This window comes from Perissodus microlepis, chromosome 20 (genome assembly GCF_051167445.1).
Source record: "Perissodus microlepis isolate ML-2025 ecotype Zambia chromosome 20, ASM5116744v1, whole genome shotgun sequence".
NCBI classification, from domain to species: domain Eukaryota; kingdom Metazoa; phylum Chordata; class Actinopteri; order Cichliformes; family Cichlidae; genus Perissodus; species Perissodus microlepis.
In genome coordinates this window covers 30,326,914-30,351,574 of record NC_140480.1, presented here as the reverse complement: position 1 = coordinate 30,351,574, position 24,661 = coordinate 30,326,914, and the positions used below count along the sequence as shown (strand labels likewise).

General features: G+C 41.7%; 1 protein-coding gene across 4 annotated transcripts in view; it reads right to left on the bottom strand.

Moving 5' to 3' along the window:
• Positions 1 to 24,661, bottom strand: part of src (SRC proto-oncogene, non-receptor tyrosine kinase) — a 31,661-nt gene that overhangs the window by 3,866 nt on the left and 3,134 nt on the right. The window contains exons 2-13 of one of the 4 annotated variants that reach the window (XM_084916893.1): positions 9,016 to 9,277; positions 8,798 to 8,897; positions 8,059 to 8,076; positions 6,822 to 6,920; positions 5,889 to 5,915; positions 5,604 to 5,707; positions 3,594 to 3,743; positions 3,256 to 3,411; positions 2,189 to 2,368; positions 1,740 to 1,816; positions 1,505 to 1,658; positions 1,089 to 1,220 (exon numbers count right to left, since the gene is read on the bottom strand). In XM_084916893.1, the coding sequence (XP_084773019.1) occupies positions 1,089 to 1,220; positions 1,505 to 1,658; positions 1,740 to 1,816; positions 2,189 to 2,368; positions 3,256 to 3,411; positions 3,594 to 3,743; positions 5,604 to 5,707; positions 5,889 to 5,915; positions 6,822 to 6,920; positions 8,059 to 8,076; positions 8,798 to 8,897; positions 9,016 to 9,268 (1,450 nt within the window). In that variant the 5' untranslated portion in view covers positions 9,269 to 9,277. The remainder of the gene's footprint in view (positions 1 to 1,088; positions 1,221 to 1,504; positions 1,659 to 1,739; positions 1,817 to 2,188; positions 2,369 to 3,255; positions 3,412 to 3,593; positions 3,744 to 5,603; positions 5,708 to 5,888; positions 5,916 to 6,821; positions 6,921 to 8,058; positions 8,077 to 8,797; positions 8,898 to 9,015; positions 9,278 to 24,661) is intronic. The other 3 variants (XM_084916895.1, XM_084916894.1, XM_084916897.1) reach the window with 3 other exon arrangements.

Genomic DNA, 24,661 nt, shown 5'->3' with positions numbered 1-24,661 from the left:
TCATAATAACTGTCACTATACATAGATTTGCTTCTGAATGTGGACGATGTGTCTTCTGCATGCAGTAATGCAGTTCTGCTTGTGTTGAGTGATGTAAACAACTGATCGATCTAAACTCTTTAAACGTCAAAATTGATCATTAGATTTTTTATGACACAACAGTGGTGAGTGTTCCCACCTTCTGCTCTTTGTAACTTAACGCGATCTTTCCGTTTTCGATGTTTGGACATGATTTTGGAGTATATCTTCGCAGTAGTGATTGACCGCAAAGTAAAGCTACCGGAAATGTACAACCCCACATCCGGTCTCAAACCAGGAAGTTAGCATTTTCTCGTGCACAGGGTCAATAAGATTGATACAATGAAGCATTAGGAGCGAGCCAAAAAATAATAATAATAAAAATAAATATAAACTAAGACTGACTCTTGATGGACGTGGTAGGTGGGCTAACTGATGCAGATGACCACTTTCAGGAATCTGGTTAGGGCTAGTACTATTAAGGATGAGCTGGTGGGAGTTTTCCATTCTGACTAGATAGTCAACAAAGGCCTTGGATATAATCCACATATGAATTCAATCACATCATAAACAAATGCAGGCTTTCTCCATTCTTTAACAGCATTTTGAAAGCTGTGGCTGGTCCTTCAGCAAACACTGACTATGAAGAGACCACGAAACTGACATACTTCATAAACAGAAGGACTCCTGAGAGTTACTAAAAACAGGATGACCTTTTTTTTTTTTAAAAAGGGGTTGTGAATATTTTTGAAAAGCCAAAAATGTTACAGTTACCAAATTTAGGAAATGCACAGTCTGTGTAGGTTATCCAGGTCACATGACCAATAGTGGGTTAATGATCCTCAGAACAACCTCCAAAGGGGACAGACACATACTGTGGGTTTATAATCTGGGATTATCTGCCCACCAGTTGTTTTAGATCTCAAATGACCTTTAGGATTGATTTTTTTTATGTGTTATTTAGTCTCTCATAGGGAAAAAATAAACATACATTTCCTTTAAGCATTAAGTTTTGAGGTTCAAATTCCTTCAACCATAATAAAGCCTTAAACAAAATTATCTATACTTGCCTGGGTATGGGACTCGGCCTTTAGTAGCCAGTTCAGTCAGTAGGATCCCAAATGACCATACATCTGATTTAATGGTAAAGCGGCCATACAGCGCAGCCTCAGGGGCCGTCCACTTGATGGGAAACTTGGCACCTGCAAGAGAACAAGTTTATCAGGAGGCTGAAATTAGATCATTGTAAACAGGCTGAAACAAAAAACCAACTGGCAGAGCTTCCTGCTGTTCAACAGCTGGGACATCACAAAATCACTTATTCCTTACACAAAAGTGAAGAAACAAAATCCAAATAGATATGTGATGCCTTTGAAATACTCTATATTTGGCCTGGTGTTAGAAACACAGAGAGAAAAGCTACTGTGTCACATGGAGAAACAGCATGATAAAATAAATGCTGTCTTTTTTACCCTTATACTTTTACCTTGCCTGGCAGTATATTCGTTATCCTCTATGAGGCGAGCCAAACCAAAGTCAGCCACTTTGCAAACCAGGTTATCTCCCACCAGGATGTTAGCAGCTCTTAGATCACGGTGCACATAGTTCATCCTCTCGACATAAGCCATCCCCGAAGCAATCTGAGAAAGGGGCAAATCTCTGTTTTATAACAGAAAGTAACAAACAATTAAATAATAAAACGTGATATTATTTGCACTGACCTGTGAGGCCATGTCCACCAGCTGGGGAAGGCGAAGCATCTTACCCATGTCCCCTTTCAGAAAGTCCAGTAGGCTACCTGTTAGTGCGGATTAGAATAAGTTAATCACCACTGAGCCTATGAAATTCCTGAAATTCATTTTAAATTTTGAAAAAAATGTATGCAGAAATGATGTTTATTTATAAATAAATTCATTGTCAAGAACTTTCTTTTTTCCCAGGCAGTAAACACATCATAGTTTAGCTCAATTATTGGCTGTTTCTGCTTAATCACATCCCCTTTTTTAAGACGTGTCCATCTTTTAATTAGACTTAGAAATATGATTTCGATGAGTCATAATCAAATAATATTTTAAGTACTACACATTTTTATTATTATTTACATTTACAAATGAAAAAATGTACTCTGAAAAAATATTTAAATGTGACCGAGTGAGGACCCCACGCTGACCTTGGCCCATGTACTCTGTGACGATGTAAATCGGCTCCTCAGACACCACAGCGTAAAGCTGAACCAGCTTTTCGTGTCTCAGTTTCTTCATGACCTGAGCCTCTTGCAGGAAGGCCTCCGGGGACATGGTGCCGGGCTTCAGGGTCTTGATCGCCACCTGCGTTGTACCGTTCCATGTTCCTGATTAAAAACAAATGTTATTAGTATAACATTAGTATTGATTGTTAGAACTTAAACAATTCAACTCCAACTTTCCCCCATTAAAACTGAAGTCATTTAAGCGTTAAAATAATTTTCTAATGCACCTCTGGACAGTCTTGTATATGGTTGCTTTTTTAAATGTTGCTCCATGACCATCCTTTTCTGACAACAAAACATTTCTGCTTAAAAGCTAATTACTGGTAGTTTCCAGTAATTAGTCAGAGCTCAAGCGAATGGAAGACTCCTGTTTTTTCACTATGAATTTGCCCCAAAGGGAAAGACAAATGATTGCTGATTTCTACTGTTATGCCTTAAGACATTTGTGGGAGGACAGTCAGTAGGTATGACCTGAGCATACCTGGGTGTGCCTGAAAACACAAGAGCTTTGTGGTCGCACCAGCACCAACCTCCATTACACTTAATTTGCCTCCCTGTCAGTTCATCCACGTTCCCAAAATGAAATTCTAACTGACAGGTCATTGTTTTCATACACTGGAGAAGATTCATTGCACACTGTAGTGGAAAAAATGCAAAGCGACAGAAACAAAGATCTACTGAGCAATTTGAAAAAAGCAGCCACACTGAAAATGTTCCAGAAGTGACGTTGGCATATTTAAAGGGCATATTGGCCAAATTTCTAAAACGTTTGGCATTTTATTTTCACTGGCTTCATCTTGTTTAAACATCGACAGTGATCATGCAATAATATTCTAATCAGAATCAGCTATCAGTTACAGCAGTAATAGTTATAGCGATGCAATTTTTCAGTCATGCAGCGCTAAAATATTTTATGCACTTTGGTCTAACAATAGCTGTGACCAGAGAAAATAACTGAATATCCATTCAAGGAATAAAGCCTGACTCACCCATCCAGACTTCTCCGAAGCAGCCCTGTCCAAGCTTTATGTCAAGACGGAGAGACTCTCTCGGGATCTCCCAGGCGTCCTTTGCTAAGCCCTGAGTCTGAGGCTTCAGTACAGGACATATGTCTGTTAGGCTGTGACACAATCCATCAGCATGCTCTGGGGAGGGAAGATTGTGAAGCTGGTCAGTGGTAAAGCAGATAATGGGCAGGAAACACAGGAAAGGTTTAACTAAAAGAATGAGTGAATGAATATTAGAGCCGCTCTGCTCATTTGTGTAATTACTAAAGACTCTGTTGGGGAGGGGAAGCTAAAAAGCATTTTGTCTGCACTGAACTCACTGCGGTAATGATTGACAAGCTGCTGTAGGGAGTTGAACTGGGTGCGTGACGTGATGTAGAAGCCTCCACTGTCCAGCTTCCTGATCTTGTAGTGCTTCACATTTAACCCTTTTGTGTTGTCATAATCCAATACAGACAAACAGTAGGCACCTGGGGGAAAATGATAACCAATTAACACAAAGTAGCAAAGACATTGATAGCATTGATTCATCGAATGATGTTAAATCTGTGTTCTTTCTTTTAAATCACCTGGTGGAAAGTAACAGAACATTTGACATTCAGAATGAAGAGTAATTGGAGTCCATTTTTGTGGGCAGTGTGTTCATTGCAACACCAGAGGGCAGTGCTGGTCAACCAAGAACCAGTCTGAATCACAGATTGGCCCAAGGCGATGCCTAGCCTTTCTCTTTATTTTTGAACTGGGCAATATGGCCTGTGGTTGTATAGCCTCAGCTCCACAATGACCTAATTCTGTCTCACTCACTCACCCAGTATTTCGCCTCTGCTCCAGCTCACCCACCTACTCCCCTTCTGCCTATCTCTCCCTACCTTCAATCTTTTCTCAGTCTCTCCAGATTCCATATATCTGCTCCATAACAGTAATCCTGTAATGTACCAGTGTGTACACACGACATATACACACAACTGACTGAGCCCGAAGAGACTATTTTACTGCTGCAGCAGCAGCAGCATCAGAGTAGCTGCCTATCAGAACCATCTCTCTACACTGAGTCCCACAGGCATCACATCCAACCTTTTCCCATCTGCCTGATTTGTTTCTCTTCTGTACCCACGTTGCCACATGACTGACACGGCACAGCGGGGAGCACAGTGAGCAGCAGGGAGGCTTGCCTTACTGTAGAAAGAATTTGCTTTCTTCTCCTCGGTGCCTTTTTAGTCTGATATGTCACAGAACAGAAAATTCATTTTGAAATCTGAACATTTTACAAGTTCATAGAAAGATACACGAAGAGGTGTAAAAATAACTGCACACTATGTTTCTGGGATTTTTTTAAAAAGTTCCCTGGTAGACTGGTTTTAAAAATAAAAATCTACATGCCCAGGCCCTAAAAGTTTTACATTTACAATTTTACTTTCTCATACTCTGTCATAAAGGAAAACTTGTGAGAAACCCGAGGGCTGGTGTTTGAAGGATATCAGAAGTCATTGATTCAGGAGTAGTTTTGTTCAATAGGGATGAGTGTGGTTTGAAAAAACACTTTTTAAAATCAGAAAAACAATCGCAGATCCTAAAGAAATGCAGGCAAGCTTTTAACTGTTTTTCCTTGTCTTAACAAAAAGTACATGTACACAGCTTGCATGCCTGAAACACCTCAACTAGTTATTGTATGACTAAAAACTGGAAAAACTGCACTGTAAACTAACAGATGTTGATGGTGTTTCCACCTACAATAGAGCTCCAATCAGAAACTCTCCTACAGCACATTAAATATTAATATTGTATGCATCTGTGTTTTCAGTTCAGTACCCTTTTATTCACAATATATTAAAAAAACAAAACAATCCGACACTGATGTATATCTACATGCAAAGCATATCCCTTTAAAACTCTGTGTTGTGGATGAGTTAGTGGGAAGATCAGCTAAATCAGTGGGATAACACATGATCTCTTGATTCTTGCTTGTGGTGAATTACCTTTGATAGGTTTCTTACAATTTCCAGAAGCAATAATGTTTTTGTTTGTTCAAAGTTTTTTTTAACAGATTAAGGGATCAGTTTGTACACAAACCACACTTTAGAAAATCTAAAAAGGATATCTAGGTGATGTTTAAATACGATTGAGTAAGGAAGTAAGGAAAGTAATGTTGTAGATGCTGGCACAGCTTTCATTTTTAGAGCTACTTTACGACCAAGACTAGATATATTTAACGAACAGTCTGATGATCAATGCCAAAATAGGAGTTACAGGGAGTTTCTGATTAGAGAACAAATTAACTAAGTCATTCAGATACTTCACCGTATTCCAGTTTCAATTGTGATTCAACTTACCCTTGGTGGTTTCACTCTCTCGCACCAGGAAAGTCCCTCTCCTGTTCTCTAAACTCAGCAGCAGCCTCTCAGAATCGCGGCGCGTGATTTTGCCAAAGTACCACCTGGTTGAGGTCAAGACACAACACATGGGACACAAGGGAGCAGATTGGTGAGGGGAAGGAGATATGAGTGGGAGAAAGAGAGGGAATGGGAAATCGAGGCTGAACTCGCTTATAGTCTCAGAAGGTTTAGGTTATTCCAGATGCAGTGCATACAAGTGCCTACAGTGCAACAGCTGCTTACCTGGACTCTAGAGCCAGTTTGAGATGACTGATGGAGAAAGAGGCAAAGGTGAGAAACGAAGTTGTTACAAAAAGTTAGTTTGTGAGTTTTATTGTAAGCAAGCAGGTTAGCATGAGAGGTTTGGCAGAGAAAGTGGTTTCTGAACTACAGCGAGTTGAATGGATAGTTTAAGATTTCGGCGTAATGACTTTCATCCCAGCATCAAGCCCAAGATCAAGTCAGTGTTACATTACAAAGACACTCACTTAGTTTAGCTTACCTTAAAGACTGGTAACAGAGGCAAATACAGTCAAATAGTAACAAAGTTCACTTGCCAGCAAGCCCAATTTTTATGCTCTTTCTAGTCCTTTTGTTAAGTTGCTACTACTTTCGTAGCCTCATAGTGAGCTTTAAATGGGATCTGTGACACTCATTCCCAGCATTCTTGGACTTGACTATCTGGTGGTGCTTCTGCCCTCACAGCCAGAGCCGTGTGCCTGATATGACCATATAATAGACATCCACCTTTACACGGAGCACAGAGTATAAGAGACTGTCTGAAATCCAGTATTTAGAAGCCTAAGCTTTTGGCTGAAGTATTATTTTCCACATACACTGACCTCATTACTTCAAACTTGAGGCATAATATGTAGCAGTAGTCCCTTTTAAATGGTTAGGTTCATGTATTTCACTACTTTTAGTGAGAACCTGGCTAGCTGCTGTGAACTCGCTGTAGCTTTGGTGCTAATTTTACATAGCTATCAGCAAAAAAAATGAAATAAAATGTAAAACTATTCCTTTAAGATCAAATTTCTAATTCACAATAAAAGTAATAATACTGAAACCTCCAAAGAACACAAAGTTTGAGGGTTAATCTTTCCATGCGCTTGGTGAAAGACAGATAAGTGTCACATCGAGAGGGAGAGAGAGAGAAAAAAAAATAAAGGGGTTTACTCTTCTGCTTGGATGGAGTCAGATGGAGCCACATAATTGCTGGGGATATAACCGCTCTCTCCGGTGGTCAGGGAGCGCGCCAGCCACCAGTCCCCTTCTCTGCACAGACAAAATGATAACACACAGCTTTACCAAGGCTCATCACAAGTCCAAAACACAAATGTGAATTTTCGGGCTGTTTATCAAGTGTCTCAGACCATAAATGAAAGGATAGAGTTTGTTTTGTAATTTTAGTAACTGCTGCAATAGCTGTAGTATTTCAGCTCTTGGAGAAGCTTGATGAATGTCAGCCCAGGTTCTTTTGCTGTTATGCAATTACTATGGTTGGGAATCGCTGTAACTAACAAAATGATAATATCATAATTTACTGCGCACAACAGCAACATGATCTATGCGTCTATAATACATCCTGATATCTGTAAGTGAGGAAAAGATATCCCTGAAATGACAAAATGCAGCAATTATGTACACCACTGTGGTGTCAGTGTGGGTATGTATTATCATCCTTATTCAATTAATATTATTATATAATAACGTGTCGGTTCAGTTAATTAGTTCTCCGATTTGCTTTCCCCCGGCTAGTTTCCCCTCTGAGAGTTTCTTTTCCATCAGCACATGTTAGTTAACTTTTGTTCCCTTCACCCTCTTTCATTTGATATGATCCATAATTAGTTGTGGTAAATGAAGCAGTGATTCTGGTAAGTCAAACTGGCAAAGGGACTCCATCTAGACCATTTGCACGCTTTAATAAAAATGCTGATGTTTACTGTCAGTGTACTCACAGCATATCACAACAGGGGATGATATTCTTGTGATTCCCATCCCTAGTAATTATAGAATCATATGGATATTGCAAAAGGCAGGCTGATGGTGCATGAAGGCTACACTTTACGAGGGGTTGAGCTGCTGAAGCTTTGCAGCACTATATTCATTTAACCATTTGACCTTAGAACTGAAGAAGCTTCTCGGATGAGAGGTGAAACGTCTTCAAGCAACTTAAAGAAGTCCAGACGCTTTTCTTTGTAAGCTCCTTTGACTATATTCACAAGTCGAATTTTAAAGCAATATGTTTATTTGCTTTGATTATTTGCCTCCCATTGATAGTGCTGCAAGGCTTTCGACCAAATGCTACGGGGCGAGGGCAGAGGCATCAGTTTCACATATGCTTCATGTGATACAAAGAACACAGGCTCACAAATGGTTGATTTAAACACAGTCGTAGAGAAGCTTCACAAACCTGCAGTTCACCTTCCTCCTATCAAAATGTGATGGTTTGTGAAGGAGAAATGGGAAAGAGAGATGAAATGGTGAAAAAGAAGAGCGTTGGAGAAATACAGAGAGCATATTATGAGCAGTGGCAGAATAGCAAAGTACGCAGAACAAACAGACTTCAGCACAGCACATATGATAAAGCTTTGAACCTAAACTACTTGAACTACTGTGTATTGAATGAGGCACAGTAATGAGGCCAGGGAGAGAAAAAAAACAGAGGGCAGAATATGATCTTGACAAAAGCCCGTTGACTCGCTATGCATAGCTTTACTAATCCAGTGAACCTGACCAAACAGAAAACTAGGACAAGCCTATCTGACACTTACATTAACAAGTCTTAGAATTGGTTCGAGCATTCTTAGTATCCTTGACCCATTAATGGGCCAGATCTCTGGCTTAGCGGGTCAATGATAATCCACTATTGTTCCAAACTGCCTTCTTGGTCAGTAATTTGTCAGTGGGCAGGCAGCACTGGGGGTGCATGACTACACTATATGGTTCACTGCATAGCTATTGAGTCAAAGAGCAAGCCCGTACTTAAAAAAACAACAACAGTATAGGCAATAGGAAATGTCTCCCTTGACTGTAAAGACAGAAGTCTTTAGTAGACAAGTGACATCGATTTTGGAGAGCACAGTAGCCAGACGGTGAGCAATAACTTATGCCAAAAGACGACAGAGAAGGAGTGTGAATGTTTTACTTACGTATTGTTTACTATCTGGAGTCGTTCACCCTTCCTAAAAGACAGATCTGTGGCTGTTCGAGATTCATAATCGTATAATGCCACAAAGGTCGTCACCCCTCCTGTGAGAAGATAAAGTGTGGGTTTTGATAAAGTGAAGCATACAGAGTGCACAGTTTAAATAACCAGCACAACAAGGTGGTAACTGTAAAACTGAAAGCTCTCAGCGAAGGTTCTCACCTGCCCGTGTTATGCAGTTTGAAGAGGTGACACTGTTATTGTCCACTCCTCCAAAGAGCGCTAGCTCTGCAGTATTAGCCATTGACTGATTCCCACTGAAACCTGCATCCACAGTAGGGCTGCGGTTTGGTGTTAAGGACTGTTGAGTGGAGTTGAGGTGGTGGCCGCCAGCCCCTCCACCCGAGCTGAGGTTGCCATCGAGGCTGCGTGTTCGTTGGCCTACATCCTTGGACTTGCTCTTGGATCCCCCCATAGCCAAGGCCTGTTGTGCATTCAAAGACAGAGAAAACTCTGTGAGACAGCAGATTAAGAATAAACTTAATTCAAATTGAATTTCCAGGCACTGTAATAGAAAAATGACACTATAATTTGGCATCAAATGGACTTGCTTTCTTATGTGATCTTCTTAGAAATCATTCTCTGGAAAAATTCCTCTGACTGCCACAAAGCCAGATGCAGAAACCAGAGACGGACCGGAGACTACTATTAAACCCACAGAGACACGGTGTCACACGGACCACATGAAGCAAAACATCTCCAGCAGACGTTGGAGCAGCTGCCACTCTTCGGTTTCAACACAGACACGAGATCCACTTTACCCCACTCCCACCAGCAGCATGAACACAGACAGCAGTTATGTCACACATGCAAGCATGAACATGTGTCAGAAGCAGAATAATTCCAGAGAAAGGCTGAAGCATTTTGAGGTGGCATTCCCATTGCCTCAAAACTTATTCACGTTCATGTCTTGTTGAGGGGGAATGAAAAAGTCCTTCATTTCAACAGCAGTGCTGAGTAAGTAAACGATCGACAGAAGATTGGTAAACATCAATTATGGTAATAATTTAGAGCCATTACGTGAGTGTGGCTAAAGTAATGCCCACATTCAGGAGTTTTAGCATTTAAATGTGAGGATTTACAGCATTGAGTCACTGGAAATTCAGCTGCAGACTACTGAGCGGGCAAGTTTGAGCACTGACAGCTGTGATGAGTACTTTTCAGTACCTTTAACAAAAGAAAAATAAGGTATTAAAATAATATAAACACAAAAAAAACACAAATGATTTTCTTTTAACTGAAGCAAGCTATAGAAGCATTATTACCCATAGTGTTTTGCATTGAACGTGTTAGTAAGTCCAATATACAGTTATCTCTCAGGCTGCTAAATACTGCACTATACACTCTGGTTAATCAAAGCATGTTTGCTTTCAGCAGCGTCCTGCTGTTTTCAGAAACTAGACCTGTGGGCATGTCAGAGTTGTAAAAGCTGTTACCAGGAAAAACAAAAGCAAATGTACAATAGAGCTGACTCAGATGATAATTTTCTGATTGACTGATTCTTTAATTTAAAACCCGCCCACACACATAGTACACACAAATCATTTTTAGTTGCAAACCTATTTTGTACACCACAACAGTGTTTGTCCTAACCCAGTGTGGCCCTGTGAGGTGTTGGTCTGCATATACTAAATGCAATGACATATCACAACAGGAGACGATATCGCTATTTAGCAAGTCGGATAATCTGACCACTTGGCAAAGTAAAATGCCCAAGAAAACTGAACAATTATCAAAACAAACAAACAAATAAATAAGTAAATAAATAATAGAGAGACATAAATAATACTGTTATTACAGTGCAGGTGATCGTCCTCTGGCCCTCAGACTGCGTTGGGGTCCACCGTGCTGCGCAAGCTAATTTAAACAACACAGAAATGGATAACTAAGTCTGAACAGCCAGTTATAACTGATACATTTAAAATGTGATGATTTTTGGTAAAATGATAAACTAGTGCATCTTACACATAGCAGATCACTCATCAGTGTTGATGGTGTTCAAGTTGTCAGTAAATTACAAAACTGAGAAACTGCACTAAGAAGATGAGAACAGAGGAGGCCAGTTTTGGATTGCTGCTTAGTTTTTATTTCTGAAGCTCCCCCACCTGAGGAGGTTCATGAACTCTAACCACAGCTTAGTGCAGGGAAATCCTTACACTAAGCCCAGAATAATTTAAGGACTGCTATCATGGATAGACATAGCCACAGGCGATCTGCTAAGAAATGTTAATTTAGAAAAGACACTAAGGTGGGATGGCTTGGAAACACTTCTGATAAGCAGATAAGGGTAAAAGTGCATTTGGATAGTGTCAAGTTATTTGGCCTGCCTGACCTCTGTTATTTAGGTGGCTGTGAATCTGCTCAACTCAGCCAATACACAGCCCACTGTTGTTAACAAGCGAATGCAAAAACAAAGCCAGCTACAAAACGTTGGATAGCAGCCACTCAAAGCTATGAATGATGACATATGGTGGAAAATATCTTACTATAAAAGGACTGAGTTCACTATGCAAGATAAGGAAATGAAGTTGCAAAGCTGGTTCTTGTCTCTTATTTTGCCCCTCCGCCAGGAGAGGAGAAGCACAGGTGACAAAAGGAGATGTGGAAGTTATTTCTGTGTTTGTAGTTTGTATACAGTTTAGAAGATGCCTGTGGCCATATGTGCAAGTGCACATATGAGCTCATCCAGGGACGATTTAATACAAAAAAATATGTAAAGGCATTATAAAGAGAAAAAAATGAAAGGGAGGTGAACATAACATGGGGTTGATTTTTTTTTGGCGGGGTGTTATCATCGTGAAATGGGAGGAGGGAGGAGGAGGAGGAGAAAGGGATGAGGGGTCAGTGGGGCCGAAGAGTCGATAAGTCTACCCCCTGGGTATGTCTGCATTAAGGGGTGGAGGGGGGGTTGCATGGGTTGCAGGTTAACACAAAAACACAGACACAAGAGAGTAGACACAAAGATGCTGGGTGGCTCAGGGAGCTGCTCTTTGTGTGTTCTGTGCTCTCCCCCAGCAGACTGTTTGCATGGTTAATAAGCTGTTTGAGGCAGAGCAGACCTCTCTGATCTGCAGTCGTCAGTCATATAAGAGGCTTCCCAATTCCACACGCAAGACGCTTATTCTTAAGGGACGCTGCCTTAATAGGATCAATCAGATGGCATTTAAATAACAAATTTTGTGGAGAAACTTTGGTAAACACGGGTGAATTTTACTGACTCAGTAATTATGCTTCTAGGGTTCAGCAGCAGCAGTATAGAATCTGATGAAGTGAACAAATTAAAAAGAGCCATTAAGACCTTTCACAAATTTCAAGACTGAATAGAATTCAGTTCCTTTGGCCAACAGTGTCCTAGACACAGACAAATACACTAAAACCTCCCTGGAAAGGAAGACTCAATCAAGTAAACATGAAACGGAGCATTAATAGAGTCTCATTTTTTTTCCCTTCACACTCAGTTTCCAACAAAGCCATCTTTTGTCAACTCACAGCAGGCAGCATAAACAAGGCACAGAAACAGCCTGTGGCCTGTGGCTTTCTGGTTGCCAGATCCTAGCGTGTTTTAGCTCTAACAGCCATTAGGAAATATGGAAATGAAGGAAGTCATGAAGCCAAACATTGTCATCATTTGCAGCAGAGTAAGTGGAATCATGTCTCCACGTGTACCACCTGCAGTAGTTAATGATAACAAAAGCCTAAATGCGCTGAGGTACTGTAATAAGCACCAACTGTCTAAGGCATGGCTGCATGAAAATCTCTCCAGCAAGGCAGGGGGTGTGGCTGGGTTGGTGGGAGGGGGGTTTGCTTAATTATGCATAAGATCTGGCAATGAATTCCAAATCCTTCAAGTCTCCTGAGCTTTTGGTAAATGGGTATAGTCTTTTAATATTGCTGCTGGGGTTTCTGCTACCCCAACCAGAACAGGATACTGTCTATCCCTGTTCCGCTTTCTTTATCATTTATTGTGAAAAGAGAAAAATTACAATTTCTGAATGGTATCCTCTCATCCAAATAAAAAGATGTGTCGTTCATTCACCGCACAAGTCTTTGTCATGGTACCAGTCCATTTCACCAACAACACAGCCTGTCGTGCTCTGGCCCTTTAAAAAAAGCCTTTTCATCTTTTGGGAAGGATCAAACAGTCACGAACATCAAAATTGAACAAGCTACCTTAAGATCTTCTGTATGTGTGTTTAATGAGGGTTTTCCCAGTATGAAACTGAAGAAAACTCCAAGTAATACTGAGTCAGATCGTGAAACTATGGTTCTGCGAAGAAGTATGTAAGGGCTTGTATCTTGCCATGACAACTGCAGTAGACCCCTCATATCTGTCTCAGGAGAGTTGTTCCTGTCGGCCTGGCATCTAATACATGACTGGACAAGTTATGACAGTCGCCCTTATTGGAAAGAGCTGTGTTTCATATAGCCCGCCCAGGTTAAAGGTCACATTTAAGTTATTGCTGTGAATGTATTATTAGAACAAATTAGTAACATGTTCTTTCTCTCTATTCAACTTTGATGATGAATATTGAGGCCAAACAATATGGGATTTGCTGCAGAGCTTTCAACAGTTTTACTGGCATCACAGACATGCTTTTATTTACTCTTTATGCATTAATGGCCATGTAATTTCATTATCACGCCTGAGGTAAATAAGCTGAAAAAAACATGAACTGATGTGTAACCAAAGCTCAAAATTAATCACTTCATTAGGGACATTGTGGATGATACATGCAAACTACTGTATGTCAAGAGTAATTTAATTTCTTGTTTTAATCGCTCTGTAAACCTTCGGGCCTGAAAAATTAATTTGTAAGCGCCAAGAACAGTTCCTTTTGTGGCCTCCCGAGACTGGCTCCAAATGTGTCAGTTGTTACAGACTTCCATGTTAAGATGGTAGTGCAGAAATAAACATGCTTACAGCCTGGAACAAAGACACACTGTTGATACTGGAATTCTCTCCCATTTGATTGGAGTTACCACAAAAAAAGAGAGATGTTAGTTGAGGATGTTTTCCTGTTGATGGTCCCATTAAGGACAATTCTCAAATTCTAAAAGGTCACACAGGTCAGTTGCTTGGGAGAAATATGTTTTCCCCGACAGGTTGGCAAGTACCGTATTTTCGGCACTATAAGGCGCATTTAAAATCCTTTAATTATCTCAGAAATCGACAGTGCACCTTATGTATGAATTCTGGTTGTGCTTACTGACCTCGAAACGGTACGGAGCCCCGCAGGGGACATGGGAGAAAAAAAAAATTAAGACGGACTTTTGCGAGATCTCGCAAAACAAACTCGGGATCTCGCAAAACTTTTGCGAGCTCTCGCAAAACAAACTTGGGATCTCGCAAAGCTTTTGCGAGCTCTCGCAAAACAAACTCGGGATCTCGCAAAGCTTTTGCGAGCTCTCGCAAAACAAACTCGGGATCTCGCAAAACTTTTGCGAGCTCTCGCAAAACAAACTCGGGATCTCGCAAAACTTTTGCGAGATCTCGCAAAACAAACTCGGGATCTCGCAAAACTTTTGCGAGATCTCGCAAAACAAACTCGGGATCTCGCAAAACTTTTGCGAGATCTCGCAAAACAAACTCGGGATCTCGCAAAACTTTTGCGAGATCTCGCAAAAGTTTTAGCCGCATTCTTCGGACGCCGGCTCGAAGCCGACCGGGAGGTCGAGGCACGATGTGCCGGGAAAGCGGTGTTCCTCCCGGCTGTAGTAGGTCTCGACCTCCCGTTAGCTCCTGGCTAAAAACTTTTGCGAGAGCTCGCAAAAGTTTTGCGAGATCCCGAGTTTGTTTTGCGAGAGCTCGCAAAAGTTTTGCGAGATCCCGAGTTTGTTTTGCGAGATCTCGCAAAAGTCCGTCTTAATTTTTTTTTCTCCCATGTCCCCTCCGGGGCTCCGTAAAACAGTGCTCAAAAATCTGTCAAAAAATGTTTTAGTACGACTTTGCTAAGCTACGAAGCCACACGACTTGATTGATTGCCGGAGCATTACGGCTACTGTCGTCAGGAGCCTCGCAGAGTATTCTGGGTCCAAAACTCCGTCCCTCCGAGTTGAAAAACTATCTAAATTCTTTCATCTGTAATAAAATGATCAGTGTTGCTGCTTTTCCAGGTGTAACAATTAAGTTTAACATCCAGGAATAATGACATGAAAACAGAATTTATTAAATTTAACAGAGTTAGAACTTAGCAGGAGTTTAGCTTGCTAGTTTCCACCTAAAAATGATATAGCATGTTCTGAAAGAGGGATTTCTGAATAAATTAAAACGTACAGGTCTGTTGTCACTTCCAACATAAACAAAGACAGAAAACTAAACAGCAGTGACGTTTGTAGGGTTACTGTAATTGGGCTAGCTGGTATATAATGATGTGCTACATGATCGCTAGCGACACAGCTATGTTAGCATAACATAAACAGTGAAGCTGGAGGATGAATGCTAATGCTTGTTTCGCTTAATGCGCCTTATAATCAGGTGCGCCTTATGGTCAGAAAAATACAGTAGCTGCGGAAAGTTGCTTCTTGGTATTAGGTGAAACTGGTAGAGGTGAAAAGGTTCACCTTCAAAGTAAAAGTTGATGCCCTCAGGGGTCGGTGCGTTGGTGGTTCTTGGTGTCCGGGGCTGGGCGCTCAGGTATGTACCAGCTCACTCCCGGTGACTACTTGGCGGGGCCTGGTGCCTGTTGCTCGGTCAGGCCTCTTCCGGGGCAAAGGGGGCCCTCGGGCCTCTGGGCCTGCGGCTCGGTTCACTCTGGCACAGCTGGCTGCCGGCAGAGCCGGCGGGCACACCACTGCAGCCCCCTCTGGCTTCTGCTCCGTGGCTACTGGGTGACCCCTCGTCTGGGACTCTCCTCAGCACTTCCCAGGAGGGTGGCACGGATGCCCCTCCGGTGGTCCTCCTTGGGCTCTCGCACTCGGGGGCCTCTGGATGTCTGGAGCCTGGATCTCCTCCATGCCTGCTTCATGCCCTGGGGGACGGGGCTATGGCTCTCTACATCCTCTAGCAGACCATTACATGGGGAAACCTTTTGAATACAAGCGCGCTGATCCACACAGGTGTGCACACGGGTGTTCACTGTTCATAGACATAAACTACACCTTTATTGGCTGCTATTTCCAAGCACATTGTGCACTGTCGGTCCTGCTTGCTACACAACAACATTCAATATTTAGTATTTACTGCTGTGTACACTTAGCTAGATTAACGTGATGGTGTTGTGTTTAGTATAGGCCATGTGTATAGGCAAGTATAGTATAGGCAAGGCCGTGATGATCCATTTGGCAAAGTAAATCCATTGGGTATCCTTGTTGGCCTTCAGACAACAATTCTGACGGCTAAAGAACCAAATGGGACAGGCAAAAAAAAAAAAAAAGTAAAAGTTGTGTCCTATCACACCAACCATCACATTTCAAGAAGAACCTTTACTGTGTCCTTTTGCAGTTTGTGTCACACCATCGAGTGAAAGTTTCATTATCACCCCGTTGGCTCCAAATAGCAAGATGGCCCCCCCCCAGGTTGATGTTTGTTAACATTGTAGTGATGCTGATAAAAAGTGGCGATAGTGAGTTCCCTCTGTATTTACACCCTGAGACCTTTATCAGTTAAAATGTATATTTAAACTACAGATCAAAAAACAAGATTTATGCTGAGCTGTTACAATCCTGAATGCAGGCACAATGCTGGAAAATGTGACATATGATATAAGAGAGGCATAGTGACATTTATTATCTGTAGGCCTCCAATAAAAGTCCACTGAGTGAACAACAGCTGCCAGACTGCAGGCAGGAAGATAACATCATGTTGTTATTGCATTTGCATAAACAGACACCACCCGTTAAAGTGGGATTTTGTGCGTGAGTGGTCTGATCACATGAATTGAAGTGGATGTGTGACCAGGCTGTACTCAGTTAAAATCAGAACTGTGCTAACAAGCTCACACTTGACCAGCTGCAACATCGTTCCAAAGGGGTTTTCTATTTGATCGCGCTACAGTGGAAAAACATCCCTGCACGCTGAAGAGGCTGCTGATAAAGTCAAGGTTTCTTGCTTTTAAAGAATATGGCTCATTTGAATGGAGAGTAAACAGAAGTACAGGGGTTAGGAAACGTGTGCACGCAAAGAGAATATGCCTGTGTGAGCAAAAGCATGTGATCCTAATGTCAGCCTGCCTGTTGTATTCCTTCATCTTAATGCTCTCTATGTAATTACTATGGAGGGAAAAGTAGGGAGGCTTTGGCTTCTGCGTCACCAGTCGCCAACTCTAGCATAATCCAAGCCTGCTTGTTCTCTCCAGATTATCAACATCTATTCCCTAATCGTATTCATCAAATGCAGTGAGGACATTCCATCTGGGGCCTACAAACAGCACGAGTGCTGCAATGACAAGACAGGATAAACCAGTCAAACCACTACTTCGGCTGCGGCTGCCGCTATTCCTCCAAGCTCTCGTATCCTGTCCCAACAAATCCATCTGCTGTGGGAAAAATAGTAAAAACCTGAACTCAGAGCAGAGAGAACAGTTTACACTCATCATATACAGGTGAGCTGCTTCCTGGTGCTGAACAAACACTGGGTGTAGCTTCATGTCACCTTGTTTCCCCTCTCTTTAAACAAACACGAATAGAGGAAATGGCATATTGGACATGTTTGCACAGCAGTACTACCCCTGCACAGGTTTGTATCTGCGTTTGCCCAGGCTTCACATTTCGTTATTCATTAGGCTGATCATTACTGAGCTAAAATGGAGTGACATAGCAAAGAATACGTCACGAAGCCCCTGGCATTTCACCTCTTTTGTAAAGTACATCCATCCTTTATCAAACTGTGAACCACTCAAAGCCAGAAAGCTTCACCATGTTTGGATATCTGAAGGTAAACACCCCCCTCCCCATATCAGGACTTTGCTGAGTCCTGGATAAAGTGTGTACCAAATCCCCCCCACCCGCCCACGCTGTGCTCCTGCCACGAACAGACACAGGGATGGGGAGGTGATGAAGTCAATATTTACTGCTCCACATACACACACAAACGTTGCCATGGAGGCAATTCCAAGCATTCCTCAAACCAACAAACTGCACAGATGTAGGATAGCTACGCGCAGGCACTTTCTAGGCCAAAACACTCAGAGAGCGCAGCGTGCCTAGCTGACAGAGAGAAAGGTAAGATTAGCAGAGGCTCCATCTCGCCAAATTACGTGGGATGTGTCACTTCCTGAAAGCATTATAAAAGGAGAAAGAGAGGGATGAGTGTGAAAGAAAAAGTGGCGCAGAGAAAGATGGTGAGATCACCTGGAGAAATTATTCCCATTGTCGTGTTTTCAGTTATAGCACAGGGCGATTCCCACAAGAAAAAAACAGAAAAACACCCTGTTTACCCATATTCCCTGCCTCTTAGGAGCATGCAGTGCTCTGGCTTCTATAATAGGATCAGAGGCTGTGAGCTCTTATCCCTTTCACTGTGTGAAAATGTATGTGTGTGTATTTCTCTGCAGTGGGTTTTTATTTGTTGTTGTTGCTTTTTTCTTTGCTATCAAAGCAACCTGCAGATCACCTTTTGCTGCCAAACACCACAGCCAACCTGGCCTTGACATCTCTGGGCTCATGGAGTCGAGCAGCTGGCCACTCTGTCTTAAACCCCGTGCTTACAGAGGAATTTTTGTCCACTTCCAAACAACAAACACTGCTGGCAGCAACTGCAGGTTCAAGGATTTTTGTTTATCCCCTGCTCCTAATCTGAGTATGACATATATCAAATTATTTTGGGATTGAAACTCAAAAAGAAAATATCTGGGCCATTTTAGATGAGCAATCTGTTGCCTTTTGCAAAGGTTGCAAAGTAACAAAGAGGGAGAGCTACTTACTAAGGATGTAGAAATATGCTTAAATGTTTCATATGCATATAAACTTAAATGTAAAAGCAACAACCTGTTTTCTAGGTAGATTACATGCAGCAGTACTTCATGGCTTAACTGTGACTTTGACAAATTCATGTTGTAAAGTACTTTTCTTGAAAAACTATTTAGAAGATGTTACTGTAGAGGACCTGGCAGGAGTAAATAGGGCAGTAGGATCGACCCAGTGAAGAAGGTAAGTCTCTTCAATTATACTGAACTATTCCTCCAATAGAACCAGTAAGATAAGTAAACTCTAAGGAGACTTTTTTCACTTGTTTCCAGTTCCTTCTTTCCATCCTTCTGTTCACTCATGAAAAACCAGCTCCACCATTCATCCCCTACATTATGTCTTGAGCCCAACACTTCCTACTTCCACAGCTAGCACTGTCATTAAAATCAGAGACATAGCCAAGTCGCTCTTGGACATATTTCATATCGACGCAAAGAGCTGGGCTAAACTTCAAACCATTATGTGTTCACATTATAACCATTTTAGCACATAAACCCAGAGTAATTTCCTACCCTGCAGGATTTGGTCTGCTTTAGATATGTTCTAACTACTGGTTTAGGCTCAGGCAGAGCGCGCAGGAAGAGACATGAAAACACATGACTAGCTATAAATTATCAGTGCATCTTCTCACTAGCGCACCACACAGTTAGAGACCTACATGTAGTATGTAGAAGTCAAATCGAGCTGTATCTGACATTTGTGTTCTTACTTACAGTATAACTCCATCAGGTAAGAGCTTACCTGTACCAAATCTGTGGAAGTCTATGTATTTCAATAATTATTCAGTAAATCATGCCCTCTTTCTACTCCAAGTTTCTTAAATATCTCTCTCAACAGAGTAACTTGAATGTAGCCTTCCTAGTGCAGAACTAGTAAAAAGAAGTATCACCTTTCTTGCACCTGATTTGCCTGAGACCTGTGACTAACCTCCCCAGTCTGGGGGCCCAGCTGAATCGAGACAGAGCGATGACATTACTGCAATTCCCTCTGCTTAGCTCATCATGTTTGTTGCAAAACAGCAAATATATTCCAGCACATTAACCCATAGTTAGCATTTCACAGTTTCAACATTTGCAGGTTTATGTTTATGAGGAGGAGATTTTAAGTGGAACATCGCAAGCAGCTGAACCTCAAAGTCTGTTTTTGGCCGTTCTGTGTCACCGGTGATGAATACAGACGAGGATCAAAACGAAACAGCGGCGGCTCCTGAACAACTATGAGATCTGAGGCATTTGTGGCATGCACAGTACTGCGACTGCATTTAAGACCCCTGAGGGTGTTCACTTGTGTTGACGGTGTGAGAGGCACAGCGCTGTTCCACTGTGGCATATTAAATGCCAAGAATAGACTGGTTTACTACTGTATTGTTGCAATATGAGGTACCTCCGCTGACAAACGTCCAGGTTGCGTGGCTTCTGGGACTTACTCCAACATCAGCTTCATATCGTGCAGCTCTCATCTAAATATGGTCATTATGCGAACTGAGATTGATGAGCTGCGGTCATGTGTTCAAACAAGAAATGGAGGAGAAAGAGGAAGGGAGGAGAAGAGAAAGATAATCCTCAAGGGCATTGAACCCCCCACCCCCACTTCCCATCCCCATCTTACTTCCTTACACTTGGTCTATCTCCCTTCTCCCACTCTATCCTCTATTCTTTCTCCAATCCCTCAAGAAATGGTGGAAATAAAGGATTTCATTTCCACTGATGTGTCAGGCACATGTCACGTGAGGTGGAAAAAACAATGTTTTTCTAAAATACTGCTGAACTGGTAGTGAGCTCAAAGCGGTTGAGGAACATATTTGACATGAGAAAACGGAGGGGTCCAAAGACAACAAAGACACTACAGATGCAGGATCAGAAAGCGCTTCAGTCTTCTGCAGTATCACATAGGATGTGTTTTACTGCTTCAGAATATGTCGCCTACAGTTGACTCCACTGCTGTGATAGCAAACCTTAAATTCACCTCATCTCATCACATTTCAAAGAGGAGGTATTTGATCTTCTCAGTTTCCACAGAAACTCCCATGTGCCTCACGCTTCAGTAAGCTCAGGCTTTTCGAGGGCTTCTACCGTTTAACTTCTCATCTGCACAGCCAGGCACTGAGAAATCCCTGCAGCTCCTGAGTCACCAGGAGGGAACATGCATCGTATATACTGTACTGTTTTACACTGTTTAATGCAGGAAGAAGTGCGCTAGATGTGCATTTTACCATCCGAGGTTTGTTGCAGCAGAGTGACTGAGTTCAGTCATGGCTAAGGAATGCAGAGAGGAGGACAAGACGAGTTTCAACTGCTCTCCTGCTCACACAACCCAAATCAGGAATGTATGGGGAGCAGGTAGAGACACTGTCTCTTCCTAGATGTTCCCTCAGCCACACATAACACCCACTCCAAAAGTTTCCCTCCACTGCCTCTCAGGGTAAGAAACGGCAGCATCACGCAGGAATTTTTCACACAATTAAAGAACAGGAATGCAATTCAAGGTCGCAACACACACAGGAAAAACACCCCCAGACTTCTTATTGTGTCAACAGAAATAAATGTATGCTAAGAATGCCACGCTGCAGCTGATAATCAGCTGATACGCCTCCATTATTAGGTTGTCTTCAGTGATAAAGCTGAATATTTCAAATAGATAGGGCTATAGCTAAAGTTATGCACTTCTGTGCACACCCAGCATAACTAAAGCATGCTCAGTCTACATTTCTATAGCTGCTTTGGCTTTGAATTCAAACTGAAACCAAGACACAAAGAGCCCAGTGTTGAGCACTGCTTCCTTGGAGATAGACAAATAAAAGTATCAGAGATGCAGAAGCATTAAAATATTAAAATGTACCCATGTCACACTTCATCATCAAAACATAACTGCTCCCTGCCATGACATTTCCATAACAGATTGGAGGACGAGGCCCCCAACACTGAAGTGATTTCCTCCAACTCTTTTAAACCAGCCTTTGTTCAGTAGGCCCTGATTTCAATATTCAAATGTTACTCTGTGGGGTGGTGAAGCAGAGACTGAGACACAGTTTGCGAGGCAATCAGTAAAGAGCACTGAGTTGATGGTGCAGTTGGAGGTTTCATAAGCTACAGATGGGTTGGGCCACTAAGCTGCCTCTGCTGAGGAAGAGGAAGATGTCTGACTCACCTAACAACAGACAGGAGTGAAACCAGAGGAAAGAGGCAGGAAAGACGAGGTGCAGCAATTCCTACTATCTCTCTGACTATGACTGGAGTCATATTTTACATTAGAGATGAGTAAAAAGAAAAAAAATGATGATGAAGTCATGTTTCATGATCCAAAACTGCCATAAACACAGTGGATTGTGAACATATTCTGAAATGTCAGTGGATGCAGAGATTTTAGTCCAAAGCAGGTGATGAGCCAAAAAGCCAAATTTAAAACTGAGAAATCACATCATTTGGGAAAATAATCCCTGAGTCATCAGTATTGTTTAGCAACCACACACTGATATATTTCAGTTTCGTTACCTGTTTTTACTTGCAACAAAGAAACAACATCTAAACTGCAACCAGTAATTATTTTCATCGTGAAATGATTTACCAATTATATCAGCTGGTTCTGTAAAATATAAAAAAACAGATTTAGTCAAACCAAGACCCCAGGATATGACCCGACATGGCCCGGTCGTTTCTGTCGCAACTGAGTCATTTGAGTAGTGACACAGCTGTCGTGAGCACAGTAACACTTCATTCAAGCAAATTTCTCTTCATCCGGATTTTGCTTTTCATTGCCTGACACGACTCACTGAAAGGATCACAAATCATATTGAGTACCCTCATCCCTTAGTGCAGCTTTGCTCCACAAATTCCACGCATGCTCCTGTTATCTGGTTTTGGTGAGATTATAAGATTTGCCTGGTCCAGAGGTTGATTCTGACATGGTCTGTGCTCCCTGCCGGAACACGATCTGTGTAAAAACTCCCATGTCGACATATGTGGCGGTGATTCTCAGAGGATGGACAGCCTCACGTTTTGAGGGAGGGGAGAGCAGCGTGCGCTCTTCCCAGCATCTCATCAGCCTGACCGGGCTCGCACAGCTGCGCCTACACAAAGCTACACAGAGAGGCATCTTTTTAAATGCCAAAGACGCTTTTCCTGTCACAAGAAATGCGAACGGAGCGATGGGAATGAGGGTGTGAGAGTGATCGCTTTTCCACAGAGGCAACAGTGGGTGGATTGAGAGAAGATGCGTGGCCTGTGTCACCCTGGCTAATTCCCAGAGCACAGGGGCAGGAAGTGGCCAACGATCCTGGGAGGATACAAACCCTCCTCTGTTTGTCTGTATCAAACCACTATCAGATACTTCATTCAGACGGCCAGCAAGCACAGACCCCTCTGAGTGAAGCCTTGAAGGGATATGTCAGAGCACTTCAGTTCTTCATCTTTATTATTCAAGTGCTTTTACTGGGTGAACTGGACAGCTTTGTAACTTCATGTTTTATTGGTGTATACACAGTGACCCGCATTTCCTCTGCAGACACTAATTCAAGCAGTGACACCGTATGGAGTAGATAAATAGTAGACTTACAGTAAAGGATTCAAAACTATGCCAATGGTACACAAAGCCCAAACAGAGAGAGACAGACAGCATGCGACAGGGTGGGAGTGATGTAAGACAGGGAGAACGAGAGAACAGGTGGCACTGGCATTCCCATGCTCAACCGTATGCCCTTGAATGTGGCTGGGCACTAATTAGCAACAAATCTGGGCCAGAGCAACAGAAGTTTAGTATCTGCAACATGAAAAATTCAAAGGCTTTTGTCAGCAGGAAGCCATCACAAATTTCATGCCCCCTTTTCACAGATACAGTCTTTCCCGCTTTCTCTCTTTTTGGAGTGCTTCGCGTATCTCGTTGGCAAACCGAAGAGGGGTTGACGCTGGCATCAGACAAGTGTTTTGTTTGTTAAGTACTCAAAAGCCAAAGGGGAATAGTATGTTGTTTTAGCAAAGCGCAGCCACACTACTACTCCTACTACTACTGAAGCCCCAGATCATTTAGATTCTTTTTTCATCTCTGGTTCTCTGGACAGTTATACTTCTTCTTTTTAATTAGTGCCTCACTGATTATGCACTTTTTAGGCCTATGCCCACAAAAATGTTTAGAGGGTAAAAAATCTGGATTTCAAGAGATTCCTGCATTCTTCAGTTAAACTACAATGAATTTATGAAACCACTTTTCCTTAAAAACAAGCAAACTATCAAAAACTTGTTTAAAGCTAAAAATTAGTTACTTATTAGGCAAGTCACCAACCATTTTGAGCCGGCTGAAATTAATCAATCGCTCAACCACTATAACACATTTTCCTGTTCAGGAATGCAAGTAAACAATTGCAATATGGTATTTTTTTTCTTTAATTGAGAAAGCAGTTGAACATAACAGTAATATGGCTTTCTACGGTACTTTTGCTTTCACATTTTGAAACTTGTAAATGGAAAGAAAGAAGAAAAAATATATAGTAACAAAGAAAATTAAAATACAGTTTGGTATCTTAATATAAAAGAGGTGCTTTACTGTTTGTTTGGGTTTGTTTGTTTTTTGGTAAAACCTTAAAATTGAAAATTTATTTCATACAACACTAACTGTATTATATTTTAGTATTACAAAATATCATTTAGATTAAAACGCTTTCCCTTGGACTAATAAATTTATTAAGCACTGTATGTAAGTTATAGTCTTATTGGAAAGGGTAAATTATTCATTTATTAATTATTTATTATGTTTCTTGATAATTCGCTTTCTTTCCAAGTTCCTATCGTGACCTGGATGACTGAGAACTTACACAGACATATTTAATAATTATGCTCTGTGGTCCCTGCTTGGCCACATGTGCTACAGACAAGAACAGTATTGACAGTGTTGCTAAATTATCCTGAGTATCTTT